The 23,998-nt window shown below is 51.2% G+C and overlaps 1 protein-coding gene across 1 annotated transcript in view; it reads right to left on the bottom strand.

Moving 5' to 3' along the window:
- Positions 1-23,244, bottom strand: part of FAM178B (family with sequence similarity 178 member B) — an 87,267-nt gene extending 64,023 nt beyond the window's left edge. The window contains exons 1-7 of the mRNA XM_046662600.1: positions 23,181-23,244; positions 22,566-22,987; positions 21,578-21,639; positions 18,429-18,536; positions 12,945-13,097; positions 6,652-6,757; positions 2,820-2,904 (exon numbers count right to left, since the gene is read on the bottom strand). Coding sequence (XP_046518556.1) covers positions 2,820-2,904; positions 6,652-6,757; positions 12,945-13,097; positions 18,429-18,536; positions 21,578-21,639; positions 22,566-22,987; positions 23,181-23,244 — 1,000 coding nt within the window. The remainder of the gene's footprint in view (positions 1-2,819; positions 2,905-6,651; positions 6,758-12,944; positions 13,098-18,428; positions 18,537-21,577; positions 21,640-22,565; positions 22,988-23,180) is intronic.
- Positions 23,245-23,998: the final 754 nt, after the last annotated feature.

The raw sequence follows: 23,998 nt of genomic DNA, 5'->3' as shown, positions 1-23,998 counted from the left end.
CCCGCCAACCCCATCTAGCTAGAAGTAATTTCCCTCTCTTGGAAACTCCCAGTTTTGCCACTGCCTCCTTTCTAAATCCCACTGTAATTGCGTCTTTCATTCCCTCCCACATGGCTATCAGTCTTCTGAGGGCAGGAACCACATCTCATTCATCCCTCTATCTCCCTCTGCCATCTAGTGAGGTGCCTGAATACAGGAGGCATTCAATGTATGTTTGCTGAATCAATGAATAAACACTGCCTGCAACAAAGAATGCCAGTGTTCCAGGATATCCCATTCTCCAGGCTCACCAAGGAGCTTTTAACGGGTGACGTGTGCTGCTTCTCAATCCAGGAGAATAATTCCCACCACATCCCAATACTCCTAGGCTCCTCAGCCGTGAGCCCCAGGCACCTGGAGCACACTCTGAAGCCTGCATCCCAGGCCCTGCCTTGGCTCTCCCCTTACTCAGGAGTAAGTGGGATAAAGGCGATTGTATAAGACCCTTCCCAGGTCAGTCTGGGAATTACCACCAGTCACCACACACTCCAGGAAAGGATGGGAACTGACACACAGACAAATCTTCCCCATTTTACAAGAGAAAGGCCAGGCAACTTGAAAACACACACACCAGTCACAGATGCAAATGGGAGGGAAGGCAGGGCCATGGTTCTGCGTCAGAGGCGGTGCTCCCTGCCAAGGACAAGGACACTCAGAGCACCTCAACCTGTTGACAGATCCTAAGGAGCATGACTTCCTTTCATATCAATCCTGGGTCTAATTTAACCTTACAAATGCTTCCTGAACTGGATGCTGATTTTCTGGTCCAGCTTCTGGTAGATTCTCTCCTGGGACCTGGCTCTTGGCTCTGGACTTGGCTTTTAAAAAAATTATGGTGAAAAACATGTAACATAAAATTGGCCACCTTAACCATTTTAAGATGTGTACAGTTCAGTAGTGTTAAGCATATTCACATTGTTGTGCAACAGTCACCACTATCCGTTTTCAGAACCTCTTCATCATCCCAGACTGAAACTCTGTACCCGTTAAACAACAGCTCTCCATTCCCCCTCCCCCTGGTCCCTGGCAACCACCATTCTCCTTTGTGTCTCTATGAATCTGACTGGTCTACGTACTTCATATAGACAGAATCACATAGCTTTTGTTCTTCTGTGTCTGGCTTATTTAATTTAGCATAATGTCCTCAAGGTTCATCCAAGTTGCAGCAGGTATCAGAATTTCCTTCCTTTTTAACGCCAAATAACATTTAATTCCATGTGTATACCATATTTTGTTTATCCATTCATCCATTAGTGGACATCTGGGTTACTTCCACCTTATGGCTATTGTGACTAATGCTGCTGTGAACACGGGTGTACAAATATCTGTTTGAGTCCCTGCTTTCACTTCTTTTGTGGACCTTTGACTTTTCCTGAATTAGTCAAGATCCTGACCTTGGGTGTGCAATTCTCTAGGCCAGCCTCTATTCTAACGGGAGGGAAAGAGAACCCCAGGCTGGGCTCTTAGGTGATGCCATGAGAAACGCTCTGGAGTCCCTGACTGGGAACTCAGAAGCAGGTTCCTGGCCCCTCCTGATGGAGAGGGAATCAGGGACAATGTGCCAAGAAGCAAAGATGAGTGGGACGTCCCCTTTGTCTCTGCAGGAGGAGACACATACCATTGCACAGAGGAGAAGAGTGGGACAAGGGAGGCCTCTGTTCCCCGAAAGGGCAGGCATGCCGCAGAGGCGGCCTCAGAGGCTGGAGAAAGGGCAGCCCAGTCTGCAGGGGCAGAGGTTATGAAAAGGGAGAGGATGTCAAGACTGGTGCTATTCAGAAGACCTCAGTTAGATGTGTCCCAGGCGTGGGTGTGGGGTATGGGGGAGGGGGAAGCAGGAGGAGTCTGGAATGCTCTAATTTGACAGATGGCCCCCAGCTCAGCCAACTCCTGAAGTAGGGAAGATACAAAGCAGAAATTCAAGGGCAGGGGGGCGGTTAATGGTGCATCATTGTCTATAACCTTGACCTTCAGAGCTATGTGCTTTGGTGTTTTAGTGGGAGGGTGGGCAGATCACAGCCAGCAGGCAAAGGCCGGGTCTGGACACCTGTGAATCCCTCTCACCCTCTGCTGTAAGCAACTTTCAACTGGTTACATGATATCTTTTGGTGCCAAGGTGTCTAGGTTCAGGTACCAAATGATGACAGCCTGCGAAGGGTACAGGCACTAAGGGGCAAATTAATTGCTTCTGTGGAACTCTGAACATCTTAACATATAAGGATGACTTAAATGCACCCCTTAAATGTCAGGACCAAGGCACAGACTCAAGGCTCTCATTTCAGCCCAGCCCAAACTTAGAGGCTCTGCTGACACCCGAGGAACCAAGGAGGGCTGCTGGTGGGGGCACAGCTTCAGGGCCCTCCCCCTTGGTGACTCCAACCCAAGGAGCTCCCCTGATCTGATGCAGATGCTCCTGGAACCCTCCCAAACAAACTGGGGCTTTCACGAAGAGCTCAGAGGCAAGCTGGCCCCTTAAATACAGAGAACCCACCTTCCAGACTGTTGTAGGATCCCAAGAGTCTGTGAGGTCACCCTGGACCTGGCCACGGTGACACAGATCTGAGGCCAGATCAAGATGCCAAGGAGCCTGTTGGCTCAGCTTTTTGCTAACACCGGCACAAGAGCCAAAGATGGCCTGATGTCTCACATCCCGGTGAGGTAATTTCCCCACTAGCACCTCTCCTGCATGCCAGGCTCCAGAGGGACCCAGAGCTGGGAATTATATCAGCTCTCCAGCTTGGGTACTCAGGGCACAAGTCTCCACCCCGCATCCCAGTACTGACCGGACTGACAGAAGAGCCCATCCACGCTGAGATCCCACAGGAGACCAAAGGCTCCCAAAGAAGTTTCTGGAGGCCATGTCAACAGCTAGGAAGAGAAAAAACAGGTTACTGGGTCATTCCTATGGAATAATAGTAGTAAACCTTTACCACTCCACATTAAGTAAATACCATTTAATCCTCACAAGTCCACATGGTAGAAGGATATTGTCGTTATTGCCATTTTACAGATGAGGAAACCAAGCTCAGAGGGGTCAAGCAACTTCCCCAGGTCTCTGTGACTTAAAATCACCTACTTTGTCCACCTCCACGTGTGAGAGACCTGCTCCTTTCACCCCTCACTCCCAGTGGTCACAGCATGCCACTGTGGGGCAGGGCCAGTGTAGGAAAGAGAAAGGACCTGAAGGCACTCGAAGGTACAGTCAGCTGAACAACAAGAACTCGGACCCTGTCCATGATCCTCACGTCATTTCCAGGTCAGCACCTTAACTTCCAGCCATCTGAGAGCACCAGCTCTGGGCAGTCCTTGGCACCGCGCACAGAGCCTCAAACAACCTGCCAGGGGGCAGGTCCCCACCTGACTCAACTCACCTGACTTGAATGCTCCTTGAGTCTGAGGGCCATAAGCTGGGAATTTGGAATGTGAAGAGAGCATGATATGAACAGGGGCAGTGGGACAGTACCCTCTCCACCAGTGCCATCCAGTCTGGGGACACACAGCCGAGGCCAGACCTCAGAGGTAGGGCAGTGCCTTGGCACCCTGCTCCTGCCCGTGGTCAGCCAGGCTGTGCATTACGCCATCCTCCCCAGACTGCCGAGGAAAGCCCGCTGTGGTGGGCACTCTGGGCACGATGCTTTCACGACCGAGGCTCTCATCCCCAGGGCCTGGGCACTGCTGCTGGCTGGGGGCCCTGAGCTGAGTCCCTCTCTGGGCATTAACCTTGGAAGGAGGGAGTGGTCACCAGAGGTCACACTCCCTCTCCAAGTGCAGCCTTCATCTGATAACTAGCCGATGCTGGGGTCCAAAGGGCTGGACCCCTTGCTTCAACTAGCACAACTCTAAAGGGTCACCCCAGTTCCAGAGGCCCCGGCAGGTGGCTGTGGCTTCGTGCATTTGCTTTTCCCCTCAGCTTCTCTCTCTGTGAAGCTGCTGCTCTCCCGCCCTCCCTCCGGGGTGTGGTTCCTGAGAGCACTCCCCAGGAAACCTGCAGAGAAACCGCCTCTCAGACCCCGCTTCCCGGGACCTGACCAGAGACACCAGGACTCTGCCTTCCTCTCCAACGTCTTCACAGTTGAACACTGGCTCGTCTCCCAGCATGAATATAAATTCACCGAGAGCATGTGCTACCTGCTTTTGTCTAGCCTCCCCAGCAAGGTTCACCTGGCAGGTACAAACTAGGTGACGAGCTTAGGTAATTCGTGAGCACTAACGTTGAAGACTATTCACCCAGCACCCACTGTACACTTTACTGAAGACCCTGGGAAAGGGAGGGGGCAGGCAGCAGGACCTAGTCCCCATGGGAACTCGGAATGCCTTTTCCAAAGAAACGGCTGAATGAGCAGGATTGGGAGGTCTGCCCAACTCACCCATCCCTTACCTTCCAGAATCAACCCAGGTATGCAACCCCAGTGACCTTGTTCACCTAGTTGCCTTTGATTGGACTTTTTGATTGAGGGGGTCACTTAACCCCTCTTAGGCCAACCAGACTCTCCTTCCTGGGAATCTTCTTAGCCATGGAACCTGAGGAATAGAGAGAAGCTAAGGCCTGTCCAAGATCTCGACCCTTCTCCATCCTGGTTCCAGCTCTTCCTGAGGCCCAGCTGTACCCCTGCCCTTGGATCCCACCAACTACCCTTGCACCTTTATAAGAATCCCCTCAGCAGCTTCAGGGAGACCCCACGGACTCTGTCTCTGCAAGCAGAGTCCTCACTGAGAGGGGAGGTGCTGAAGTTTGCTGCGCACCACGGCCACATTCTGTGCACTTACTTGGGACAACATTTCCAACATCTTTCTACCCCTAGAGCTCAGGATGTAGCAGGTCCTCAGGTCTGCCTATGAATGAAGAAACGCTACTATTTCTATGGGAAAATACATCCCAAGTGGCAAGAAAACCAAAACCTCAAAAGTGAAATATCAGAGTCCATTCCGCTAAGGCCTGTTGTGAGACCATGTGAGTGGCCACATGGTCACTGTGTTGGGCAACCGTCAGCAACCCTGCCCCAAAGCCAAACACGTTGGACAGAGTCTGGCCAAGGAGGGTCCCGAGGCCCAGGCATCCCTTCCACCCGTGTGGCTTCAGCCATGGGGCAGGAGGAGCTTTTGTTTCTCCTTCCTCAAGATGGAGAACCAGAACCAACTGCTGCACTAAGATCATTCCTTCCAGATGATGCCAGGCCCTAGGCAGAGCTTTGGGGGGACCATACAGACAAGATAGGTCCCAGGATTCCCTCCTTTAACCTTCACATGGGACTATTGGCCCCAGGTTACAGAGTAAGGCACAGAGCTGACGTTAAATAACTCGCCCAAGGTCACAGAGTACTAAGTGGCAGAGCTGGAACTCGCACCTAGTCTGTCTGGCCTCAGAGATGGGTCCTCTGCTCCATGGCCCCTCCCAGGGTGACAGAGGTGGGAGAAGAGACCGGTGGGGGCGGGGGTTGGCCAACCCTCTGAGGGCTAATCGACAGGGAAGGCTGTCCACACCGTGTCAGGGTCACACAAGGACCCTCTGTGGGCGATGTCTCAGACGAGCTCTTTGTACCTCCCAATGCTCAATTATGTGTTTTGTCATACACTGTGCAAGGAGCAATGAGGAGCTGCACTGACTAGGGGCAGAGAATAATGGCCGCACTGTTCCCTGTTATTGGCCTGCCATTCCCACTGGGCCTGGGGGAAGGGCAAGAGCAACAGCCACACACAAGGGCCCCAAAAACCGAGGGTATCTTTTTCCACTGGGGCAGGGAGGGGCAATAGGAAGGATCCCAGAGGGCAGAAGAGAGATCTGGAGGGCTCTTTCTGGAAGGCAGCCAGTCTGCTGATGCTGAGAAGTTCCTAGAACAATCCACCCAGCACGGGGGCTCTAATTTACAGCTGGGGTCCAGGCTCCAACTGGCAGGAATGAGACCAGCTGGAACTTGTGACCTGCCCGTCCCCAGGCAGGGATGGTCCTGGATGGGGGCCAAGGCTGCATCCTCATGCCTTGCATTCAGATCACAGCAGCTGGTTCCTGGGCTGTCCCTGCTGGCTTCTCACTGTCTTTCTCAGTACAGAGGTTTCAAGTGTGGGGCAGAATGCATGTTCCCCCAAGGCAAAGTGCTCCAGCAGCAACCAGAAGGGAAGACAGAGCAGCTGTCCTAGGCTTTTCCAGTTGACCTACAACCCGACAGAGGAAGGCAAACAAACACCTGAGCACCAACAGCTCTAAACTCATGAGATGTCTTCACACCTCCAAGCGCGCTGTAGGGCCTACGGTGGCCCCTGAGCAGGCCTCCTGCTGCTTATGGGACCAGGGCCAGGACTTGTAACCTAGAGTAGAGATCAGCTTGGACACAATGGAAGCCCCTGTTGAGTAGCATGGACTGAACCTCAGAGAGGGCTTCTGGTGGCAGAGGAAACACCCTGGGAGGCACTGCTCTGAGGGGGAGCAGAGTGAGACCACAGGCTGGTCCCTGCATCTCCCTGCCTCAGTCATCACAAGCCTTCCTCCCTCCTCTTGCCTCAGCTGGGACAAATGCAACAGCCCCCAAGACCAGAAGAGGGTGCGTGCCCAGCCCCTCCCTGTATGAGCTATTCGGCCAGAACGCTCCCGCCACCTAGTGGCAGGTCTGTGGTCCTCACCTGGAACAGCCACTGGAGCAGGGGCACGGGGCAGTCATGCGTGTGGAGGTACAGGTTGCTCAGGAGGCCGCTGCGAAGGAAGGAGAGCTGCTGGGCCGGCGGGGAGCTGCGGGGGCAGAGGAGCGAGGTTAAGAGAGGCCGCCTGCAGCCGTCCTCAACACACCTGTCTCAGTAAAACTGAGGGAGATTTTCATATTTCAGCTTCATTGGGACACCAGAATCACATCAGGAACTGCTACGGACAAAATGCTTACAGAGCCCATGATGTGAGCAGCTGTTGGAAGGAAAACAACTCACGTCACCATCAGAATCATTTGCTCTCCGTGAACACATCTCACAGTGTTTTAAACACACGATGGCGGCATACTTTCCATTTGATGGAAGGGAAAACTGAGGTATTTACCAGGTTGCAAAAAGGATCTGTGTCGAGATGAGGAACAAACCCAGGAGTCACACCTCTCAGCCGAGGGCTCCGGCTGCACCAGGCAGACAGAATTACCCATGAGGCCCACGTGGGGCCAGCGTCTGGGGTTTGGTTACACAGAGCATTTCTGCCCGGTCTTGTGTTTTCCAAAACAAAGGGGACATCTGAGAAGATGGGAAAATAACAGAAAGGGGCCCAAGACAGGGAAGTTCTGGGAAGGAAATAACAAATGAGGGTGCCATGGAGGATTTTTAAGAAACCAATGGGTAGCAACTGTCACAGAGCTGAGGGAATGGCGCTCAGACTTGCCACGTGCTGCGATTCCATTCACAACGGGGTGCTGTCGAGCCACTCCCTCCTACCACGAGCTCTCAAAATCAGACTGCTGGTGTGGGAAGGAGGCCTGCTTTAATCCACTGTTGCCCTGGTAGGTCATCTGGACCTACAGGATCCCAGATCCCTGAAAAATCAGCAGTTGAAATATTCCGTGTGGTTTTAGGACCTCCGCTGGAAGGTCATTTCAGAGGGGGTGGCTGGAGGTCATCACCCTTGCTGTGCTCTTGGTCCTCCCCAGGGAGGCTGGGTTTGGGGCAGGATTCTCCAACTCTCTCTGCATTTTGTGAATACTCTTGCCTTCTCTTTCTAGATAATGTCCTAAATGCAATTAATATGGATTCCAGGAAATGAAAAAGTAACTTCATGTTTTTTCTTCTTTTTAATCACCAAATCCATGCAAAGAACATTTCAGACAGCATTTAAAGTCATGACTCCAGATAGAAATTTCCTTGGTCAGCCCAAGCTCCCTCTTCTCCTTTTTAAAAAAGGACATATTTTAATCTGCCAGGAACAGAATGCTCCAAAACAAAGATTCTCCTCCGAGCCAAGCTGCTGTCTCCTTGAGTATGTCCAGGCAATTCACAAATTGTATATTTTTTTTCCCTAATCATTTAAGTTCAGAGGAGAAAGCGGCTTTGTTCCTGTGTTTGTGAAGTTGACTGCTCTAAAATAGACCTTTATTTGTACATACAAACACGTGTGCACCCCAGGGCTGCTGGCACACTCCACTCTGCTCCACGCACTCAGTCACACAGACACTTTCACGAACTGACCGTGCGATGGATGCATGGTCTAGCACCCCGAATGCAGACAATACCCAAGCAAACGATGTCTGGAAGACCACACAAATTGGCAGGACCTGGCCAGGGGCCATGTGGCAAGGAGGCTGGCGCTCCAGGCACTCTGAGGAGGCTCTGGCATTCTGCTCAGGGGGGCACCCCGCCAGTTTCTCAGTAGGGGAATTGATTGTACAAGCCCCTGTTGGCTCAGACCAGCACATTTCCAACTGCTGCTCCAAGAGAGAGATACCTCCCAGGTCACAAAATCTCCCTTCTGCTACACAGCCTTGCAGCGCAGTTTCTGCCACAGAAACGGTCAGACTCGAAGTTCACTGCCGCTGAGTCAGGTTTAGTCTGTAAGACCAGGAGCAAGAGACAGGCAGAAAGGGCATAGTCCAGCTGTGTCTTGAAGCGAATGGCTTTCAAGGAATTCTGTGCCTGGAGCTGGATGAGATGCAAGGAATCTCCTCTGCAGGCAGGATCCCACGCCGAGTGTGCGTGCCAGGCGCGAGGGGAGTGCTGCTTCACCTCATGAAGCACGAGCCCTCTCTCCCTTCAGTGGAAGGGGCGAGGCTAATGGCCTGAGTAACCTCCAGCCTGGTGGAAGGGCAGGGATGGGTCTTGCACGCAGATACTTCCTGATCTTAGGCAGGAGGGAGAGGTGGGGAACACAGCACCTGTCCAGGAAAGCTGGAGAAAAAGGGAAGGAGGCGGGAGGTGTGTTCCCTGAAAGCTCAAAAGCCTTGGGTTACAGAATGAACTCTTGGTAGATTTACAAAACCCCACGTCTCATCCACAAATCAAGAATGCTGACACTGGGTCCAAGTGGGTGGACGCTAAGGTCAGAAGTTATCCTGAGAATGTCAGAGGACCCTGGAGCAAGAACAGGGAGGACAGAGCCTCCCTTGGCAGCAGATGCCGTGCAGGCCTGGCTGCGTGCGAAGCCCCAGCTGTTGGACATCCCAGTGAGGGAGGTTCCCACCTGGGACAAGGAACAACCACAGTCAGAATACTGCTAATTCCCAGCCATCATGGCAAGGACACAGGGCCACAGGAACAGAAGGAAGGAAGGGGGAAATTAGCCAAAAAGACAAAACAAGGGGACAACAAAAGAGGGGGCCAGCTTGGGTCAGCATGTTGGGCTCCTGGGCAGAGCTCTGACCTTGTACTTGCACTTTCTGTTCCTGATAATGCCCAAGTAAATCTTCCCCCAGCCTCTACTCCTCGTCTATTTTATGGGCAGCAGTCCCAGAGGGCAAAGTCTCTAAATGCCTTGGGAATCCCAAGTGATGGCACAGAGGGATAAACACCAAGTGTAGTTATTTATACAGCATCAGTCTCCACATCTTTGCCAAGTCACTCAAATGAAACTTTAATGCCCAGGGAGGACAGAAATGAGTAATGGTCAGAGCATTCATCCCTGCGCCTCTTCTTTCTCTTTCTTTCCTTTGTTTAAAGATAAGTGAGTATGACCCCGTCAGGAGCCCAGGGACCCTAGCAACGCCCCAGCTGGCTGCTTCCGCTGCCTCTTGATTTCTGGGGGCAGTTGCAGCCAGCTGGGTGGCTCAGCCCTGTCCACACTCCGTAACTGCTGAATTTATTTCACCCAGGGTTCAACCCAGCATGCCAGGAAGAGAAGGAGGTGGTGGCCAAGCATGAGCTGGGGCGGCTTGGCCTCAGGGAGATCTGGTGCACAAGCCTCATTTACATCAAGGAAGCTCAGAGCCCCCCACTTTCTCCTGCCTGCTGAAGTATTCCTGGACGGAGGCCCCCCGCCAGCATGTTGGGCTCCCTGAAAACACTCTGCGAACATCTCGCAGGAACAGCGGCAGATGCATCTGGAGGACAAATGTGGGTCCTGACACTCCTGTGCACACTGTGGGGGCCCCAAAAGGACTGTGAATAATTCTGTAGGCAATCTCTACCCTTCCCTGGAGCTTGCTCCTGCCTCTGAGCTGCACGTGGGCGTGGGGCCCTGAAGCTTTTCCCCTTGGGGGATTGGATTTCCTTTTGGACTGTTGTCAAAGGAGGAGGAAAAAGTTCAGCCCCTGGTACCAACTTCTGTCATAAAGGCATGTGACTTTGCTCCCAGGGAACTGACCTGAGGTCACACATCCAGCAGGGTGATGAACAAGAGAGGATCATCCAGGCCATTTCCAGTCCCACAGCTGTGGGCTCTTGGGAGATGCGATCTTGCACAGAAACCTGCGTAGGTCCAATCCCGGAGGACGAGGATGAGGATGAGGACGTGGCCTGGAGCTCAGACACCAAGGCCCCCTGCACTTGCCCTGTGATCTGAGACAAAGTGCTGGCTTACTCGGTGCCGAGATTTCCCACTTTGTGTGGTAGGAAGAGAAATAATATCCCCCTTCACAGACGGGTAAGGAGAAGTGTATCTATTTCCAGGGAGATTTTATAAAATCATATTCACATTTTTTTTTCCAAAGCCTCTAATGACAAAAATGATACATGTTCATTATAAAAGTTTGGAAAACATAGGAGAACATAATGAGGAAAATAAAAGTCCACCTGTAATCTCACAAAGTGTTAACTTTTTGTATGGCAAAAAATTGAACCATAACGCTTTTTGAGAGATCAAGTAATCTTTTATTCTTCCTCCATTTTCATGTTTCCTGCTGAAGACAACGGGATAACTATTGAATGACTGGTTTCTCCCACTCTTCTGCCTGGACTTGAAGTCCTTGGCAAAAACAGGAAATAAAAGATGACCCCAAGGGTAAATGGTGACCTTCAGGAAGTGGCCCTTACCCACTGCATGGCAGGAGGCCCCAACCCAACCATGTGCGAGGCGCCGGGCATTCCTCCAGGCCCTCAGATTTGAGGTGCTGGCCGCACCGTGTCCTCTGTGCTCCATTAGCACACTCAAGGGAGGAGGGTCTGAATTCTTCGCTCCAGGGAAGCCAGCCAGCCACCTGGCCCCATTTGGCAGGGCTGCTCTGATCTCAGGTCCCCGCTCCACGGGCAGTCTCCTCTGTCAAGCACTTCCTGCCTGCCATCCAGCCCAGACAGAGAACCTGCTGTCAGCACAAAGCCAGAGGAGGGCGCGACTGGAGCAGCTCTGAAAAATGCTTCCTTTCTCTGCCCCTTTCTGCCCATTCCTGCCCAGCACAGGCTTCATCCCTCTCCTTTCTCTAGCTCTACTTTCTTTCTTCGTTTCCCTTCATTCCTTTTTTCCCTTTTCATCATCTCTTTATTAGATACTTTTTCAATTTGGCAAAGTGAACCTTTACCAATATTCATTCACTCAGACTCAATAATTCACATCACATCCAGGGATACAGTCCAGACCTTCAGACAAATATTTACGTATGAAGATATTCTCTAACACATTGTTTATAACAGGGAAAAGGTGGAAATAACATGTATGTCAAAAAAATGAGGAAAATGGTTAAATATGTTGGGGTATCAATGCCATGCAGCATTATTTCACCATTAACATTACATTGCTTATTTGCAATGTTTGGGTCTTATTTAGTTCCTGATTTGACCAATATATTAAAAACATTTACACGACAATCAAGGAAATCTGAATACTGACTGATATTAATGATATTAAGCAATGACTGTATTTTTTAGGTGTAATAATGGTATTTAATGGTATTATGCTTAGAGTTCTATCTTTTAGAGACACAAACTGAAGTATTTACAGGTTAAATTATATCTGTCTGAGATTTGCTTAAAAGATAATCCTGCCAGGACAATGTTAGTGGGCAGAAGTAGAGATGGAACAAGATTGGCTTTGAGCTGATAATTGCTCAAGTTGAGTGATGAGTACATGGAGGTACACTGTACGGTTCTTCCTACTTTTACATATGCTTGAAACTTTCCATGATAAAAAGTTTTAAAGGAAACACATCAAACTGTTATCTTTCTATTACATAAAAGATGGATTTAGAAATAATGAAATGACATAGCAAAGCCCTCAATAGCTGGAAAAGAGAACAAGATTCCTGCATTCAAGTCCTAACGTGGCTAAAAGAGGCCACGGAAGCAGTCCAACCTCTGTGCTCCTTATGGGCTGGGGTGGGCCAGGTGGCTGCCTCTCCATCCCATGGGCAGCCAAGGCCCAGCAGGTTGCACTGAATCCTGCTGGCTTTCTCTCTTATTCTTAGATATATGAACACACAATTGCAAGTGTTGGATGTTACTGTGGTAAAGTTTTTTTTTTCCAAATCCCCTTAAAAAGCAGCATGGTGGTTATGTGACAATGATTGTGAATTTACTTCCAAAGAGAAGAGGAACAGGCAGCTGTCCTAATGCTAAACAGAGGGTACTTGTGGCTGGGGACAACTCTTCAGTGTTAGCATCACACAGAGACTGAAGAAGTACAGTGTCTCCAATGAGTACATGCAAGGGATGATGACACGCTCTGGAAAACTACTGGATGGCCCAGAAAGTGGCTCCAGTGTTGATGGAGACATAACCCCAAAAGCATGTATGACGGGTCTGCCTAGTTATTCCATGAAACCAGGGTGTAGGGGAGGAAAAAGCCAAATAAATACGTCAATACAGTCTAATATTTGCTGTAATGTGGGATTTTTTTTAAAGTATGTGCATCTAAATTAGTAAATTAAATATTATAAGTAGACACATGTGACTACTTCTATCTATCTCTCTAAAAATTGACATGTCCAATTGGCTAAACACAGCTCTAGATTTCCTCATTTGGGGTGGTCCATGATTCTCACTGGACTCCATGAGGCAGGCAGTCTGGCCACATGGCCGACATTTACCTTAGGAACAGCCCTTCCAGGTGGCTGCGTGGCTTCAGGTGTGCAGAGTCTAGGATGCAAGGCAGGGGGTGACACCTGGGTAGAAACACGGTCTCGCCTGGATGTACTGGTGGGATGACCTGCAGTGACACGGAGAACCTCTCCACCAGCATCCTGGCAAAACAAGGGGTAGGGGAGCCGGGAATCAGCAGGTGCACCTGGTCTGCAGCATGGGAGAGGCCAGGGAAGGCCAGATGGCTGCACCTGCCCTGCAGCGGTGGCCTAGTAGGGAGAGGACCAGCGAGGACAGCGCCACCTGCTGATAGAGGGAGAGCCCATGAGAGGTAGACTGAGGAGCCCTTCCCCCTCCCACTCTCTGTATACACCCCAATCCCTCCCTCAGAGCCTTCGTCCAGGAGCCAGAAGTCCTGGTCCCAAACCCAGCCCCACCTGTGGGCTGTGTCTGGTTCAAACTTTAACTGAGTGCCCACGACATGCGGGTGCCAGGTGGTGAAGGATGGGTCAGGATGAAGGGGGTGGGCTGCCCTTGCAGGCAGAAGAAAAGTGTAAACAAATCATCACAACGCCCTCCAGTAAGTGGATCAGCCACAGAGCTGCCTACATGGGGCTGCGAGGGGCTGAGGAGAGAAGCGCCGGGCGCAGCCAGGGTCAAAGACGGCGTCATGCAGTAAAGGAGCCTGGACTCTCCCCCTGGGCAGCATTCCTCAAGCTCTGTGATCAGAAGAACTCCGCAGGAAGCCTGTAAACACAGATGCCCAGGCCCTGCCCTGCCCTGCCCTGCCCTGCAAGTCTGACTTACAGATCAGAGCTGGGCCCACAGAGAGAAGGAAAAGGGAGAAGAAGAGGGAATGCATTCCAACTATTTCGGGAGGGGTAAAAACTGGCAGGACTTCAAGATCCATTTATGAGGGAATGGGGGAAAGGGAGGCAGTTAAGATGATTCCTAAGAATGAGGTAAATCTTTGCACACGAAGGAGTGGAATGGACACCTAACCAGAGCACCTTGGGGATGAAAACACTAAGCAGCACAACAGGAAGTGTGTGTGTGTGCATGTCTGTGTGTGTAGGTGTACACAGAGACATGTGCACACACATTCTTAGACACGTGCAACACCCCACACATATCTGACATACCCAGTTGTGGTTGCGGGTCATCCCTAGGGAACAGGATCAGTGGAGGGGGAAGGAAGGGGAGATATTTCCTGTTTACTTCATACAGCTGTGTTCTGCTTGACTTTGTAGCAATACAACACACATTTAACAACAATAACAAAATAAAAGAAGTTACAGGCACTGTGCCCCTCCTCTCACAGGGGTGGCCCACACACAGGTTCCCAGCCCAACTCTGAGACAGTGACACGGAGAAGGAACAGCACTTGGGGTTCCTGTCAGGAATTGGGACACAAGCAGCTGGCACTGGAGGTGGAGGAGTGTGGCTGGTGGCCAGCCCCTGGCCAGCTACAATCTGTCTCACTTTCGGAACAAGTGACCCAAGGTAAGGTGCTGACCCACATGACAGGGTTGTCCTGAGGATGAAATGGCACAATGAATGGGAATGACATTTGGAAAACCAGAGAGATTCTGATCCCACAGCCTTTTGGAAGCAGCCTCGGCAAACCACCACACAAGTGGTAAAACAATTTTCTGTTTTGTTAATTTCTTTACCGTTTGCGTTTTTGAGTATCTATGGCTTCCTATGTTCCTTTTATAATTTTTAAAAATGTACAAATTATTAAACATCTATAAGAACTACGCCCATCTGTAAAAGGGTCTTAGCCCTGTCCCTCAAACCATCGTACAAAGGGACTTTTGTGATATTAAATATAATGTATGTGCATTATTAAGAGTTCTGAGATGACTCTCACACATCTAATTGAGGATTTCCTGTGCAGTCCAAAAGTGAGGATAAAGGATGATGTTGTGCTTTAAATATCCTCTCTGTCCCCCTCCTTACCCCCCGGCATCAGCACACACATAAGGTCTTTTAACTTAAGAAACAGAGAATACAGGACATCATCCATTCAAGATGCAAGCCAATCCTTAGACCAGGAGCAGATGACCTGCTCGGGATGCTCCGGTCCTTTTCCAATGGGCAACTGTGGTAGTCATGTGACTCCTGGTCACAGGTGACTTGTCTGGCAGATGACGGCTAGCCCCCAGCCTTGGCCTTACCCCTCCAGACCAACACCCTCCTTTTTTCCTCCCTGGCCCCAGTCAGGGATGGAAGAGCCTGCTGCTTTGTACACTGGTGAGTAATTTTCTTTGAAGCAGAGTTGAACAGTCCCATCAAAATGATCCCACATTAAAACAACCACTTCAAAGTGGCTGTTGTCAAAAAGTCTTTCTCAAAGTACTACTAGAAAATGTCACAGGCCCAGAAAATTATCAGCAATTTCAAAGCCTGGAACACCTTCTGTCTTACACCAGCTGCCCAGATAACTCCCTTTCTGTGGGGAATTTCAAAACATTCAAGCCCTGACTTCCAGAATCCTGGATGTACTCAGTAGAAAGGCAAAGAGCTAGAATAATTATTCTTGCTACAGAGATTTTAAAGAGGTTTTGAAAGGTTTAATTCCAAGGCTGTCTATCCAGTGAATGGGAACCTAGAAACCAAATCCACAAGCCCCAACACAGAGAGAAAACTGCTCTCATCACTTAGGATGCCACCAAGGCACTCTTGTCCAGGGAGGCCTTTAGCTCAATCCCGCTGACTCCACCAGGTCTCTGTGCTCCACCACATCTGCCCTTCTGGGATTCAGCTTGCACAGCACCCTTTCCCTGGGTCTCTGGGCAGTGTGTGAGTAGCTCTCAGCCTATCTGGATGGCTCTTCAAATCTCAACACTCACAGATTTTCACAGTGAAAACTGATGCCAATTAGGAGGTAGGGGTCCTCCTACTCTAGGCCAGGGGTCAGTAAACAGCAGTCTGCAGCCAATGCCTGCCCGTTGCTGTAAACAGGGTTTTACTGCAACAAAGAGAGGCTCCCTCATTTAAGTATCCCCTACAGGAGCTCTCCGCTACAACACCAGAGCAGAGCTGAGTAGCTGCAACAGAGACTGTATGGCTCTCAAAGCCTAAAATATTCACTGTTTACAAACTTTACTGTTTGCTGATCCCTGATCTAGTCCAGATGTAATTATCAGAAAAACATGAGAAAAAAGCAAACAGCCAGCCAAGGCGTGGCTCATAATCATCTCTGGGTAATAACAGCAATGTAAACAATTTGGGGATCCTAAAAGTGGAGGCCCTGAGGAAGTCCTGTGTTGCGACTTAATGATCCCTTAGTGAGTGGATGCAGAATGCTAACTTCAAGTGTGCATCACAACTTGCCCTATTGCTGCCTGGACCAACGCTAAATAACATAACTCAGACTTACAGAAAAAGCAAAGCCTGGACAGGCAGGTGATCCAGGGCATGTTGACCACCCTGCCCCAGTCACACGGCCGAGGTGGCCTCCTTCTGGAGCCCACCCCAGTTCCTCCTGACACATGGTTCCCGAGGGAGGAAGAGGAGGAGGGAAGGAGGGAAAAAAAAAGAAAGACAGATCTATCCTGATGCCACTTCCCTCTTCAATTACTGCCCATTTTTCTCTTTCGACTTCTCCTCCTGTTCGCCTATAAACCTATTCCAGTCAGGTTCATCCCAACTCATCCACGAGAGCTGCTCTTGTCAAGGTGACTGTGACCTCTACATTGCACCCTGGGACCCCTGCTCTTCTCTATATAAACTCACTCCCCAGGTGATTTCATCCAGTTCTGTGGCTTTCAATATCACTCCTACGTGGTGACTCCCCAGCTTGCCTCCCCAGACAAGGGCATCCAAGCGCCTACTTGATCTCACCCCTGGGATCCCCCGAACGAACTCCTGATCCCACGCCCCCACCTCCACCCCAGGTGGTGTCACTTAGTCTTCCCCAATTTAATTAAAGACAACTCCAACCTTCCAGTTGCTCAGGACCCTCAGGTGCCTGATTCCCATCTTTCTCCCACAGCCTCCATCCAGTTCATCAGCGAATCCAGTCAGTTCTACCCGGAAAACATATCCAGAACTTGCCTACTCCTCACCACCCCACATTCACTCCCAGTCACTCCCACCTCTCCCAGATTACTGCCGTGGTCTCCTTTGCCCCTCTGTCTCCCTTCTTCCACCCTCGCCCCCCTGGCCCCTCCAGTCTATCCTCAACACAGCGACAGAGGATCCTGTTCAGATGAGTGATGGCCAGCTCAGGCAGAAAGCTCTGGCACCAAGCCCACCCTGATCTGCTCTCCCCCACCTGCCGCTCCTCGCTGCTCCCCCAACACACGAGCTGCACTCCCACTGCAGGGCCCTGCCAGAGCTGCCTCTCACCTCCTTCAGGGTTCTGGTTAGAAGTCATCTGCTCATGGAGGCCTTCCCTGATCACTGGTCCAAAATCTCCCAACCCTCCCAACCCTCCTTATGCCCCTCCCTACTTTATCCTTTCTCATTAGCACTTGTCACATATCTTCATTCATCTTGCTCACTGTTTGTTTCCGTGCCCAAAAGCAAGAAACATGAGGGAAGAGATTTCTGCTTCAATTTGTTCCTGCTATATCCCCAGAGTCTGTAACAGAGCCTGGCACAAAGTTGGCACTCAATAGATGTTTGTAGGATGGATGGAAGGAAGGAAGGAAGGAAGGATGAAAAGATAGACAGACAAATGGATGGTCGGATAACAGGGTACTCTGAAGGTGGATTCAACTGTGGTCCTCAGGCATCTCCAAGCCTCTGTGGTACAGATGAATCCAGCCCTCCCTCTAGCCAATGGGCCTGCAGACTCCTGCCTAGACGACAGCCCTGACAGAAGCCACCTCCTTCCCCCAGACAGGGGAAGATGAAAACTGTCACGTGGCTGTACTCCCCCCTTTAAAGGCAGTTTTCGTTTAGACTGTAGTTTTGTGTAGTTATTTTCCCAAGAGATCTGGTTCTATAAATTTGGGCAGACAAGGGGCAAAGCAGGCTGTGTTTTATATCTGTGTCCTCAAAGGCCCATGCTAGACCCTGACACACAGCAGGTGAATAAACATTTTCTTCTTTTTTTTTGAGGAAGATTAGCCCTGAGCTAACTGCTGCCAATCCTCCTTTTTGCTGAGGAAGACTGGCCCTGAGCTCACATCCGTGCCCATCTTCCTCTACTTGGCAGCATGACTTGCCAAGCAGTGCCATGTCCACACCCAGGATCCGAACCAGCGAACCCCGGGCCGCCAAAGAGGAACATGCTCACTTAACTGCTGCGCCACCGGGCCGGCCCTAATAAATATTTCTTGAATCAATGAATGAATATAGGTTTAAGAGAAGGAGGCAGCTTGGGAACTCATAAATGTATACAAATTGCTGGTTGAAACTCTGTCCAAAACCTAGAGCAGGTCAGCACTTAAATCCTTTGCCTTGAGAGGCAGGTGTGGGGACTCTGCCCTGAGTGGGCAGACCATCACCCCCCACTGCCCCATGCCCACTCCCCCAACCTGTGCTCAGGTGTGAGTGGGACTTCATCTTCATTGAGATCCAGGGAGTTGAGATCTGGACAGTCCTGCAGAAGCAGCTTCTCTCGCTCCTGCTCCTGGGCCTGTTCCCTGCAGGGAGACGAGAGCCAACGTCAGGGGTCAGCACTGCTCCTGGTCATCCAGCCCTATCACTGGACTGCAGGGACCACCACCAGCAAAGCTTAGGAATGGAGGACCAGAGGGCCACGTTGCCCCAGTCTCCCTGCACAATGGCTTTCACACTTAGATTCTGGGGGGCAGAGGGGAGGGATTGCATTGCATGGATTGTGCTGTCTGAGAACGAGCAGACAGGCCTGAAAGAAAATTCTCACCATACAACTTCAAATGCGCCTTTATTTGTGTACCTTGTTTCAGCATTTGCTCACTGTTTATCACACCAAGGCCTGTGCCTAGCCCTTCTGCTCCTCCTGGGGTCCAGCTGCAATGACCAGGCAAGGGCCCCGTGCCCCAGTTCCCTGGAGCCCTGACACATGGCCTGCCTCGCCAGCCCCAACAACAGCCCTCCAGACCCTGCTCATTCCCTTACTCTCCCTACCCTGAGACCTTTAGCTGCAGAGGCCCGGAGCCCCATGTTCTCCCCCAGCCCTGAGCACCTCACTTCTCTTTCAACCAGCCCCTGCACAGGCCCTGCATGCCCATATTATCTTGCCAGCACCCCAACTCTCTCACCCTCCTCCTGCCATAACCACAAGGCAAACCCAAACCCAAGGGGGCTCCAGCCCATCCCTCACCTTCTCTGTCCTTGTTTCCTCAGGCTGTTGAGGGAGCCCGGGGAGCCTCCCCAGCCCCTGTCCTGCCCCTCTAGATGCTCGCCCTGGCTTTGCCCACAGGTCCTCAGTTCTCAAAGATTTTATCTCCGTCTCAAGTTCAGATCCTCCTAGGCTGCCACTAAACTGGATGATTTCCAGCTGAACATGCCCTGGCCCCTCTGACACCACATGTCCAGTTCTGAATTCCTTTCTATACAGTCCCCAACGACCCAGCCACCCAGGTCAGCAGATTCACCAGAAGCCCCACTGCCCCCCTCCCAGGAGCCTCTTGGCTGTGAGCCGCTCCCTGGTACCCCATCTCATCACCATTCACCCTACTTGCTCTCTTGCCCTGCCCATCCATTCTCCATAATGCAGCCTGAGTGATCTCACTTAAACACACGGGAAAACACATCACTACCTGCTTAAAATTCTCCCATGACTCGACCTTATGTCCACGAGACCCCTCAGGATCCAGCCCCGGTTCACATCTCGGCCATATCTCCCGCTACGACCACTCCCCCATCCCCCAGTTCCCAGCGCCGACAATTTCAGTCTTAGCCAGGCACCAGAATTTCTGTCCTACCCACCTTTACACCCCTGCTCACCCCTGCTGCTCCCCACCCCCCAAACCTCCTTATCCTCCAAGGTTCAAGGACAGGGACACCTCTGTGGAGCCTTTTCTGACCTGCAGGTTAAGTTGGGTGGGCCCCTCCATAGTAACTCTACGGCATGGGAAATACTAGAATCATCATGTTAAATCACCAGGCGAGCAGGGGCTGCACCATCAGCTCTGTGTATCCACTGCCTGGCCCAGGGCCCAGGGCAGAGGGACAATTCCCCAATGCCAGGTGCTCTGATGAGCAGGCATGGCAGTTTCCCACAACTGTTCACCTTCCTTGCTTGGGGACCAGAGCATCCATGACCAATCTCAAACTTTGGACCCAGCGATACTCCCCCCAGTTGCAATCTGGGACCCACCTGTCCCCCATGGTCAGCCCCAAAGCTGAGGTCTGGGACCACGGCACTCTCAAATCTTGAACCCTGGACCAAGGCCCAGCTTTGAATCCAGTTCAAGGCATTGCCAAATCTTGAACCCAAGACCCAAGTGTTCCCAGCCCCCACTGGGCAAAGGATTCAGGTGTCCTGACCTTGTTGAATCCCTGGTCCTGGGTGACCCCAACACTCACTAGTCCCACTTGCCTCCCTCCTGCTCTGCTTAGGGATTCTGCCCCCTGCCAAAATTCCACAGTGGCAAGGATCAAGGGGTGGGGTGGGGTGGGGTGGGGGTAAGCCCAACCGGGAATGGCACATACATATCAGACTTGCTGCAATGATAAAGGTTGTTGCATCTCTCAAACCAAAAAAGAAAAAAGAAAAGAAAAGGAAAGGTATCTACTGTATTTGCAGCACAGTCCTGGGCACTGTGGAAAGAAACACACACGGCCCTGCCCCTAACTTACACTCTAGGCAGGAGAAAATATACCCAGGTGAAGGAGTCAAACAACAAAAGTTGTGGGTTATTAAGAGCCCAGAGGAGTAGTACGGAGGAGGGAGGTGATGCTGGGGTGGGCCAGAAGGCCAGGAATGGACAGAGGGGAGAAAACAATAATTTGTCCCACACATATGTTCCATCAAAGAGCATGCCCAGGAGTGAAGTCCACCTGAAGGCAGGAGCATGCTGTCTCGCTGGCCCCAGCCCTTGTGGGCAGTGTGAAGAGCCTATTGTGTAGAGTAGGATTCTAGTATTTTCACTCAAAATGGGCCCTCAGTGCAAGCCAACCACTTAGCACGCTGCTGGACTAAAGAAAGAGCACCGGTGGTGTTGGTCTGTTGGTCTCCAATGCCACCTCCACCTCCCTAAGGGATTTCCTTTTCTGACTGGATGTGACTTTCACCTTTAGAAACTAACTTCTACATACGATGAGGCTCACCCTAACACCAGGGAGAAGGCAGACGTGAAACAGATGCAGTGCTGTGGGAAAGGAGCGAAGCTGCTTCAGTGCTGGCGTAGGACAGAGCAGCACCCTACGCCTGCCCTGCATCACCCTGAGGCAACAGCCAGGCTGCACCCCTCTGTCAAAGCTACTGCTTCTTCCACTTCTCTCTAATAGAACACGTGAACGGGAGTGGAGAGACCCCCAGACTGGCATGAATTGTGCCGAATAGAGCCCAGGTGGGGAGAGGACCAGGAACAGGGGCTCTGAACGTGGGGGGGGTCCGGGAGGCACGCTGTGTAGGGGTGGGGTAGGCTGCTTTATCTGAGAGGAATTTACTATGAGTATTAGAGGACGAACCCCTGAAATTACTGCCAACCCCACAAAAACAAACACCCCAGGAGGGACCCTTTCCCACACTCACCTCTTCTCCTGCAGTAAGTAGTCTAAGCTATTGATGTAGCTCTCGGAGCCTCCAGAGGTAAACTGGAGAGACCGCACATGAGAATGGGGAAGGAGGAGAGAAACAAAGATGGGGGGGGGGAGGAAGAATAACATTTCATCTAAATTAAGTCTTTTATTTAGTTTACTTTTCTGAATAGGCAATACAGTCACATGATTAAAAAACCAAAAAGTATATGGCACACAGTAGCACATCTCCTCCGTACCCTATGCCCCACCAGCCAGGTCCCTCCCCACAGGTGACCACGGGCATTCTTTCCTTGTTTGCTGCCAGAGACATTTTATGCACAGACAAGTGGAGAGCAATGCAGCGCAGATCCCCTCTTTAGCACAAATGATAGCATACTATACAGCCTATCCTGCATTTTGCTCTTTTCAACTAGCAGTCTGCTTGAGGATCATTCCATATCAATACTACAGAGACAATTTTTTAAAAATACCCTTCAGGGTACTCTGATGTATGAACAGAACATAACTTATTAGTTCCCTTGTGGTAGGCATTTAGGTTATTGACAACCTTGGGCTATTACAAATAATTAAGCCCTATTCTTAAAATAAATTTCCTGGATCTACGGACCCTTACATGCCCTCACAGTCTACCCAGCAACAGCAGTTTATTCCCAACTTAAAGTTCATCACTGAAGTGTCCATTTAGGAATATTGATCCATTGGACCAGAGTCAGCCTGAGTCTTCGTGCCTGACCCAGCCCAGACCCCAGTACCACAGTCCCTCCTTTCTCCACGGCCATAAACCCACTGTTGGCTGTGAAGGCCTAGACGGGCACCACACAGGAGTGACATCAAATCTGGCACTACCCCCACACCATCTGTTAGCAGGAGTTAGGAGCAGAAATAAAGGGAGAGGTGACCAAAGAGGGATGGCCGAAGAGGGGTGGTAAGGAGAGGAGGCCAAGGGGTGGCCACTGGCTTACCGAGGTGTGGGTGTCCACCATTGGAGCTGCAGCCTTCTTGCTAGGGCCTGCCATGTTCCAGAACATCTCCTCCAGGGAGGCCAGGGCTCCCTTGGGGTCTGAGTCCCGGCGCTCCTGCTCTAAGTCCTCAGGCAGCTGGCAGGCCAGTCTCCTCGGGCCCTGAGGCCCCACCGTGCCCAGGCAGCTCTGGGCTGGGGCCTCCCTGCCAGCCTGCAGTACCCTCGGGTTCAGGAACTCTACAGGTGGTGGGCTCCAGTCAGTGGGGAACATGTCCCCAGTTGCCTGCATCTTGGGCTTCTTCGACAGTTTGGGAGTTGGAGCTGAGGTGGGACTGCAGAGGCGCCGGGTGGCGCGGAAGAGCCCCTGGTGCCGGGGATGGTTGAAGCAGCTGCACTTCAGGTTGGGCAGGAGGATGGGCACGGTGGCGGCTGCCTGGACCTCTGTGGATGGGACATGGCACTGTGGTATCCCCACCTGCCCACCACCATCCCAGCCACTGCAGCACTCTGGGTGAGAAGGGGAAGCTGGGAGTGCTGTGGGCAGGAAACGGGAATCCCTCAACCATGGGTTTTCCACTCCCTTGTGGTCCCAAACCTCAGAAGGGCTCTACCTGTGCAGGTGAAAGACACCTACCTTCTCTCTGAGGAAGGGCTTGTACAGTCTTCTGGGACCTGGCCATCTGCAAACCGCTGGACATTCTGTCCTGGAAGGAGCTGCCTGTCAAGTGAGGGGAGCCTCCAGAAGAAAGCTAAATGCTCTGAATCCCTAGGTTCCCCCAGAAAGGAGGGCCTGGCCCACTGGTGCCCAGGAGGGAATTCCCCCTCCAGCTCCAGCTCAGGGACTGAGCACATGCACCACGAAGATCAAGCTGCTGAGGTGTAGGGGGCCTGATCTGACTTCTCATTCCAAGGATATGATGGGCAAGTATAAGGACATCACATTTTTTTAAACCTGTATAAAATTAAAACCAGCACAGCCCAGTAGGAAAGCTATATTCTGAGATGACATCCTGCATGTCTTGCTTACTTGGTGTCACCCCTGTATGACTGTTTGCTGACAAGGGGTGGGGCAGGCTGTCTGGTCCCTGCCATTTCCCCAACACCAGCACAGACCTGGTACACAGTAGGGCTCAGTGCATTTCTGTTGAATGAACAAATGATTTAAAGAGACCCCAGGACTAGCCCAAGAAACCTCCTCCAGTGTTTGCAGCTGCCCATCTCCAGCTCAGATGGACCATGCCAAATGTATAAACATCTCTCGTCACATCAAGCTCAGGCTCGGATAAACTGAAATGCAGATGAAAGGCTAATATCTGAATGAGCTAAAGAGTCTAATGATCAAAGGAAACAACAGTTTACAAAAAAACAAACACTAACTCAACAAGCATTCAAACTCAACAACAGTGAAGGAAATGCAAATCAATACGACTATGAAGTATTATTCAATAATAA

The sequence above is a fragment of the Equus quagga genome, chromosome 5 (assembly GCF_021613505.1).
Source record: "Equus quagga isolate Etosha38 chromosome 5, UCLA_HA_Equagga_1.0, whole genome shotgun sequence".
Classification (NCBI taxonomy): domain Eukaryota; kingdom Metazoa; phylum Chordata; class Mammalia; order Perissodactyla; family Equidae; genus Equus; species Equus quagga.
This window is presented reverse-complemented; position numbering and strand designations above follow the sequence as displayed.